Source organism: Saimiri boliviensis, chromosome 16, assembly GCF_048565385.1.
Source record: "Saimiri boliviensis isolate mSaiBol1 chromosome 16, mSaiBol1.pri, whole genome shotgun sequence".
In the NCBI taxonomy this organism is placed as follows: domain Eukaryota; kingdom Metazoa; phylum Chordata; class Mammalia; order Primates; family Cebidae; genus Saimiri; species Saimiri boliviensis.
Genome location: NC_133464.1, coordinates 35270830 through 35279221, shown reverse-complemented (window position 1 = coordinate 35279221; position 8392 = coordinate 35270830). Strand labels below are relative to the sequence as shown.

The 8392-nt window shown below is 44.1% G+C and overlaps 1 protein-coding gene across 1 annotated transcript; it reads right to left on the bottom strand.

Moving 5' to 3' along the window:
* Positions 1-1664: 1664 nt before the first annotated feature.
* On the bottom strand, positions 1665-7979 carry KCTD12 (potassium channel tetramerization domain containing 12). Its single transcript, XM_003931046.4, has one exon. The coding sequence runs from the start codon at positions 7669-7671 to the stop codon at positions 6676-6678; it is 996 nt and encodes a 331-aa protein (XP_003931095.2). The 5' UTR covers positions 7672-7979; the 3' UTR covers positions 1665-6675.
* Positions 7980-8392: the final 413 nt, after the last annotated feature.

The following is an 8392-nucleotide window of genomic DNA, read 5'->3' as shown; positions in this document are numbered from 1 at the left end:
TACCACTATCGCCACCACCAAGTCCTTAATGGCGGAAGGGGGTGAACTCATGCCTAAGAGTCTACAAGTTCATAGTATCTTTAACATGTAGGGTTTTATCTTTTAAATTCATGAAAATTTCCCAATCTTTCCATAAAATGAAACAGATTTTTATAAATCACTTACCAGTGAAAGGATCTAATTCCCCTATCCACAGGTACACACCTTAATTAGTAAAACCGAGATTTCAAAAGGTGCCCCATATTTCTTCTACAGCTTCCACCCTTTTCCAAATCCCCCCAAGGTGCCTCCTTAAGAAGTATGGGATATAATACAGTTCCTCTAGATATAATGTATTCCTAAAACCAAAGTATTGGCCATAACTCATTTTAAAAATCTAAACTTTGAAAGGAGGTGGAAAACAAAGGGTAGGGGCCTTGTTTCCCATATAAAAGCTAGATAACACTTCACACTTGTAGACCTAATGACTCTATAGAGTGATTTCATACCACCCCCACCAATTCCTAAAGCGCTGCCAGTGAATCCCACTGTTTCCATAGTTCCTCAAGAAAGAAAAAGTACCTCCTGGTCATTTCTCTCTTGGCATCACTTCATACAAAAAAGCTGGACTCAAATATATTTGCATACATGTAACAAGATATTCAGACAGCACTGTTTGGAGTAGAAAAAAAAACACCTGGAAACTTAATGACCATCAATAAAGGACTGGCAAAATAAACGACAGCACATCTAGACAAGAAGGGAATAGCATGCAGAATATCGTGCGGCTATCAAACAAATGAGGTAGATTCTTGCTACATGTTCATGCATTGCAATAGCTTCAGGAGATGTGGTTAAAAGTAAGCAAGACACAGAATAGGTATGATTTCTAGGGAAAATATTAAAAAGGTGGCCTCTATGAAAAACTAAGAGTTACTAGAAGAGGGATAGTTGTTTCTTATTATATACATTCTTCCATTGCTTAAATTTTTCACCATCTGTATTAAATTTTCAAAAAAGTGTCTATAAATGTGCATGTGCACGCACACACAAACACACACACACACACACACACACACACACAATTTTAAAACAAAAGCTATCCAGAGGAAGTACAGGCAAAAGGAAAGAGGAAGGGTGAAGCCTGGCTCACTCTACCCAGCCTACTCATGACTTCCGGTGCCATAACCCAGACACCTTGAGTTTCCGTGATTTCTCAATCTTAGCAGCACTGTGCCTTCTTTAGAGAGGAGGAACATCAACCACTAGAGATGATGCAGTAAAGTGCCCCCACATCCAAAACACAGCTTCTCCTTCCCAACATTTTTTAGAATCTTCTCTTCATGAACTGTACTTTTAATTAAGCACATCTCAAAGCTTCTATTTCCTTGTCCCTATACACAGCAATTGGCATATGCTGCAAAGAAGTCAAAGAAAATGTTTGTGAAAAGCATTTCTTCCACATGAAGTACCAAACAACCTGGGCATTCTTGACAATAAACTCTGGGGAAAGAAGCTGTTTGCACTTGGTCCTGCTGGCCAGTTCCGTGGTGAAAAATTCTTCTGAGGGCATAATGCTCATCAGTAGTCCCACAACAATTTGGGAAGTGTTGCCGGTATTTAGAGAACCCCACAAATGAAATTAGACCAGTGTTCAAGCCAATCCATGCCAAGGAGCCAAGAGGAATAATTAAAGGAGTGAATATTTTATTCTTTAGTGTTTAATTGAATACATAACAAGTCACATCATCAATGATTCATTACTTCACACACAGGAAGGAAAACAGTATCTAGTATTTCTGTTATACAACTGGTTGTGAACAGGGAGAACAAAAATCTTTACAGCATTAAATGGTTGAAGAAAGTCTCAAAGTTTAGGCATGTCTGAAAAGACTTCATCTTTTTTCAATATAAAGGGATTTTTTCTTACATTTCTGTGTCATTAGAAAAATCTGATAATCTTATAACAATTTTTTTCTTCTCTTCTTACATTTAGAGAAAATGGCTTAATGATATGTACTACTTAAAATTTCAGAATCCCAGATAACTCGGTGTGAATCTTACACTGTCTAACAGATAAGGTTTTCAGATGCCTGGAAAAATTTAAACAATATATAATTTACATCTTCAAAGTTAACATCCATGATGGATGTTTTAATACTTTGTCACTAAATGGTTACTTATGCTGTTTGAGTGGTCACTTAATGCCGTTTGAGTGGTCATAAATGGTCATTTGTATTCAATAGCAATAGAAAAATTTACCTGCCTATAAAGTCGCAAAAACAGTTGTATAATAGTTTACAAGTAATGTAATACACATACTTCAAAACACATTTAGAATTTTTAAAAACTGGCTTGGAAAAAAATCACAAAATATGTAAGTGACAACAAATCTTGATCAACTAGTCCATCTTCCTACCACACACGAGTATACTCTAATACAGATATTCTGTTGAATTTCTTCCATCCAAGTTTCAAGGGCCCCAGTAGAGAATCAAGTGTTAAAACTTTTAGATTTGTATTGTCCAAAACTATCACAAAGAAAAGCTAACTTCAACATAACTTGTTTCAGGGTATACAAAAACCTGTATCAGGTGCTACAGGTACTGAAAATAAGAGTATTTACTTCTTTCTCAAGAGACAGACTTAGGCCATCTAAGAAAATTAATTCCGTTTTTAAATGGCTTATAGTTAGGAAAAACAGGAACAAAATTCCAAACAAAGAACTGCTCTGATAGGTTTACAACAAAAATATTCAGTTTACTATTTTAAAAACTAAATCGAGTAAAGTATTGTGATTTAGACTATAAAAGAAATTCTCACAGAATTCAACTCCTCCAGTCAACACTTTTCTTAATGTCTGCATTGTCATTTAGCATTTTACAGGTGGGCGTACACAAATGATTTGAATATTGGATCAGAATTTCCCCTAACTTGAAGAGTAAAAAGTTATCAAAGTTTCACCTTACATGGCTTTACTGAAATAATAACTTTCCATGGAAAATTCCAATAATAATTGGAATATATTACGAGCACTGCCAATTGCTCATTTTGTCTGAGTATTCACAGATTATGCATTTCCTCAGAGAAGCAGCAGGCCCCATATATACACACATATATATGGCTCTGGTTTGAAAGAGAAGACAATTTTGTCTAGTATTATAATGTATCACTGTGCTATCAATCAAAAAAATAAGAAATACAATAAAAACAACATTGAAAGGGAAAAAACTTCAAATCTCACATCTTCAAGGAATATTTCCTACAGCATATCATTTGAAAAATTAGAATGAATACTGTTCATTGTCCACATGTATTAAAAAACAAATATGTCAATTCCTTAGTGCAAACACATAGAACATAGTACCTGTTTTTTTTTTTCTTTAACCACCATTGTATACTCATTTTAAAAAATTTTTGTTACTAAAAGTCTAATGTCATTCACTTGTATTTATGACCATCAAATAGTAATTAGGGCAACATATGTAAATGCATGCCTCTGAGTCAGATTCATGCAGTGATAATTATCTGAATAATTTATGACATACTCCAGGTTATTTAAATAGTATCTTGGGAGGGCTTACGCAAATGAGCCCACAATACCTCCATTCAAGTTTATAGAGGATTACAATCCACTTTACAGGCCTCAAAGGTTCATTCTGTGGCCCAAAGCCCATGGAGGTGAAGGGATCTGAAGGTGCTGTGAACTTATTTTACTTATTTATACTTTCTACCCAATGTAAAATGAATTTTCTTCACAGCCTTTACTTTGGGCTAAAAATAGACAGTTTTCTTGTATTGACTTTAACTTTAGAGGAGACAATCATCCCTGGAAAAAAGAAGTAGATTTACTGTCCCTAACCATTAAATTCTCAGTCTTTCAAATAATGTAGGGGGTGCTGGGTGTGACAGGTGGAGTGAGTAAGATGCCTATGTACAAGACAGTGGAATAGTTCAACTCAAAGCTCTACAAGATAACATTCACAAGACTTGAGTGACAGAGACAAAATTTTAGCAGTTTCTCAAGACTCTTGGAGTTGAGCAGATTTGAGAAGGGAAATCAGAATCGCCGAGTCTTGCCATCTGTCAGTGGTTTTGATCTGTCCCAAGATGTTCTCAATCATGTGCTTCCTGTTGAACAATCTAACAAAATGCCATACGGGGTAGAGAAATCTTTGTAACATTCACTTTTGGTCAGTGAATAAGTCCTAAATTATTTCAGGCTTCAAACAGATAAATTCTGATGCATGACTTAGTCTGAGACCAAACTCAACATATAACCAAACACAACTTCCTAGGTTTCTGCTTCTAATTCCCCTAAAACTATAGGCTTTGTAAATAAAGTCAACTTTACTTCTCAAAAATTGTTAGTTTAATAAAAGACTTAAAATCTTTCTATTTCCCAACTAAAAAAAAATTAGTGGATTAAAAATACAGGTACCTTGATTTTAAGTAGACAGTTAATCAACATATGATTAGTAATACAACTAATACTCAAGAAAAAACGTATACAGCAAACTCAGTTTTACAATTATGCATTTTCTCCTAACCCAATTTCTCCATAGATACGGATATAAGAAACTCATCAAAAACATGTTGCTTTAGTATATATACCAGCAGATGTAAGTTACTGGGGTAAATATAGGAAATTTTATAGCATTAGTAAATGAATTAAAAAACTAAATGATTCATGTAAAATGTTTATATATGGTATATACAGCTTGGATCACATGAGTCTAAGCATAAAACTGTTCAAATTTGTAACATCTGTATGGACATAGTAAGATACAGTACGAGATTCATTTTTAAAAACAAGGAAAAATAGCACTAAACACTGAAAACATCTCTTAGAAAATCCTTAAAAACATACATTAGAGAAAGATGCTGAAAACAAAACAAAATAGGCTTCTCTGTCATCACAGAATACCCAAAGGACACCTCACAGCATGAAGCATGACGAGGTTTATTTCTCTTCACTTACGGTGTACATAAGATATGCACTGGGAAGTTATTCCATGTAAGAGTAAAGGCATAAGGCAACCAGGTCTCCTTCTGTTTCTGTTGCATTTACCTAAAACGCCATTTTATTGCTAGCTCACTTTTAGGTACTTATTTGCCTTCATTTGAAAATATTCCATTTTACAGCTTTGCAGCCCTTGGTTCCAAGTTCTCTGCAGCTCTGTCATTTGAAAAGATTCTGCTTAACTTCAAACAAACTGCATGAAAGTGGCATTTTCGGGTTTTCAGGTTTGCCCAGAAGTCAATGTTTGCTGGGCTTGGAGAAAACAATGACTTTTAATAAGTGACCTTAGGTCTAAGTAACCAAAATGAAACTTCTTTTGCTCAAGTAAACAGATTTTAAAATCAAGATTTATAATCAACAAGAAAATTTAAAGTTCAAAAACTAAAACCCTACTGGGTAAGTCTTTGGTTAGATTATATATAAGAATTAACAACTCTAAGTTTAGGACTCAAAACAGTAAGTTCGATACACTGCCAGTTAAGAGTAGGTCTGTTATTAATCTTTATAAAATGCTTGGCATGTTTGCATTTACTATATGATATTTTTAAAATGTGCATGTACTCAATCAAACAGATGGTACAAACTTCCAACTTTCAAATCATAAATGAGTATGTCTGTTTCTCCCTTCCCACCCTTTCCTCCCTCCCCACCCCACCCCACCCGCCAAGTCTTACAGCTAAAGGAAGGTCCTACTGGCACTCACTGCAAGAATACAGGTTTTCCTAATACCCACGACCGACGTGCACTTACTGCCCAGTTCCCTACACTGGGCACTTGCCAGGTGACCTCCTACAGCGCTTGGAGACCTGAGCAGCCTTGCACCCTTAATCGGTGGCATCCTTTCTCCCTCTTGCCATTAGCTGCTGCCATGTCAGCCAGTGGAATGAAGGGCTTCTGGCGAGCAGCAGCTTGAAAAGGGCGCCTCTGCAGGCAGGAGGATCACTTTCTGCAAATTTAAGCCACAGGCAGAGACCTATTATTCTGTACGAGAAAGGATCCTTTACTGTGCCAGCACTAAATTCTTCTACTTTACGTGTAACTTTTCAAAACTTCATTCATTTACAGTTACTGAACTGCCTCCATGGGGTCCTAATTTCAGGTTCAGAATCTTCCATCCAGCCTTCTAAAACTCTACCTTCAAAAGAGGCCAAAAAGACTGTGTAATGACCTTGTAAAACACTAACCTCAGTGTAACCAATCCTGATCTCTTAAACCCCCAATGAGTCATAAGGGCTTGAGAAAATTTCAAGGAATCTTCCACACACTGGACACGGTCCAACCAGGTTCTGAACGATTCAATCATTCTCAGGTACTTGGTGACTCCGTGGCCACACTGCCCCACCAGATCCAGACTGAGGTACCATCTGGGGGAGGGGTGGTTTGAGGCAGGGAGTAGAAGGAAGCAAGGAGTGGAGGTAGGGGTGGGGTGGGGGCTTCTCTGGGTTCTCTCGGTTCAGGACGTCCAAAGAAAATGAAGAAGCCGAGAGGATTTGCGGCTGCAGGTTCTGAAGTGGAGGGAGGGTGGGCGGTCAGGTCTCGCGCAGCTACTACTGGAGGGGGAGATCGGAAGGGGGGGGCAACCAGGGGACAGAAGCCGGGGACAAGCGGATCTGTGATCATCTCTCGGGCAGGAAGGGAACTGGGCGCTGGAGTCGCGAGGGGGTCTGGGGCGCTCACTCCCTGCAGAAGACGTACTCGGTGTAGCTGGTCCAGATCTTGTCCTCGCTCTGGTCGGTGCTGCTGGCAAAGGCGCAGGTGCCCGTGGAGCTGCACGCCACCATGTGGAAACCCGACTCGGACAGCTTGTCGAAGGCCTGCTCCAGGAAGTTGAACTTGAGGTAATAGCGGGAGGTGTAGCGCTCCGGGGGACGGTCAGGGTCCCGGCTTTCATTCAGGGTGTCCCCAAACACCTCCTTGGCCAGCGACGTCTTGCCGCACACGGTGATGCGCGCCACTCGCCGGAACTTGGCGTCCGCCTGCGCGTCCCGCCCGATGGTGTAGGAGCCGCGGTAGCCGATGGTGATGTAGCCCGAGCGCCGGCTGCCGTCCAGCGACTGGGACGGCGTGAGCAGCGGGCCCGCCGCGCCCCCGGACGGACTGCGGCTAGCCAGCTCCAGCGTGGGCGACGGCGCCCCAGCAGAGGCGCCCTCCTGCTGCTCGGGCTCCGCGTAGCCGAGCGGCAGCAGCTCATCACCCAGCGAGCCCTCCTTGTGCACCCCACGCCGCGAGGACGGAGGCGGCGGCCCCGGGCCGGGCTGCTGGGGCGCCCCGAGGCGGCGCACGAGCTCTGGCAGCTCGAAGTACTCGGCCTCGCGCTGCAGCCGGCTGCGCTCGGGGAAGTAGTCGGGCAGCACGAGCTGCAAGTCCCGCAGGTAATCCAGGATGTAGCGGAAGAGGAAGCCGTCTCGGTCCAGAAAGAAGCGGCCTTTGCTGTCCCGGGCCAGCTCCTGCGGCTGCTGCTGCGTGAACATGCGCCAGAGCAGCGAGTCGGGCACCGACACCACCGTGCAGCGCCGGGTCACGTACACCTGGCCCCCCACGTTCAGCTCCACGATGTCGGGGAAGAGCGGCGGCTCGGCGGAGGACGACGAGGAGCCGCTGCCGCCCCCGCCGCCGCCCCCGCCGCCGCCCCCGTTGGGTAATCCACGTGTGCTGTCCGCCAGAGCCATGACAGAGGTGGCCCGGCCGGGACAGTGGCGGGGAGCTGCGCCGCACTCAGGAGCTGCAGCCACCTGGCCCGGAGCCCCGTAGCCTGGACGCTCGCTGAGCTCTGCGCCCCGCCGCCGCCTCCACCTCCGAGAGCCACACGGAGCCTGGCAGTGCTAGTCTGCTGCTGTGCACCCGGTGAGCTCCGAAGTGCTCCGCCCGCCTTGCCCGCGCGCTCCAAGCGAGTGCCGGGTCACGGCCCGCGCGCTGCTTAAGTAGAGACGCCCGCTCGGGCGCCGTGGCGCGCAGGAGGCGTGGGCGGTGGCGAAGCGGCGGAGCCTGGCTCGCCGGGCGTGTGGGGGTGGGGGGAGCGGGGACTCGATTTGCATTTTAAACGCGGACGCCAAGCGAGGTTGCTGGCTCCACCCCGGTTTGCGAGCGCTGGGGGCGCCCGGACTCCCGCCTTTCCCCGACCTACCAGTCCCGCCCTGTGGTCCCGCCCAACTTTCTACCTCTTCCAACAGGACCTGCTCGGGATTAGGCTGCTTCGGAAGACAGCTCCTTAGAGGGACAGTCTCTGCGCCCCTCCCCTCTGTCCCCAGCCCGCACCCGGGGACTCTGGAAGGAGAGCATGAACTTTCAGGCGCCTCCCGCCGGGGGAGTGGAAATGCGTGGCCGCCTCCGGCCCGCCTGCCTGCGGAACTGGCCACTTCCAGCCAGCAGTGCAGCTGCGGCCTGCCGTCG

Bases quoted from the DNA above. Each gene is read 5' to 3' on its own strand.
- KCTD12 (XM_003931046.4), bottom strand. From the start codon at position 7,671: ATGGCTCTGGCGGACAGCACACGTGGATTACCCAACGGGGGCGGCGGC.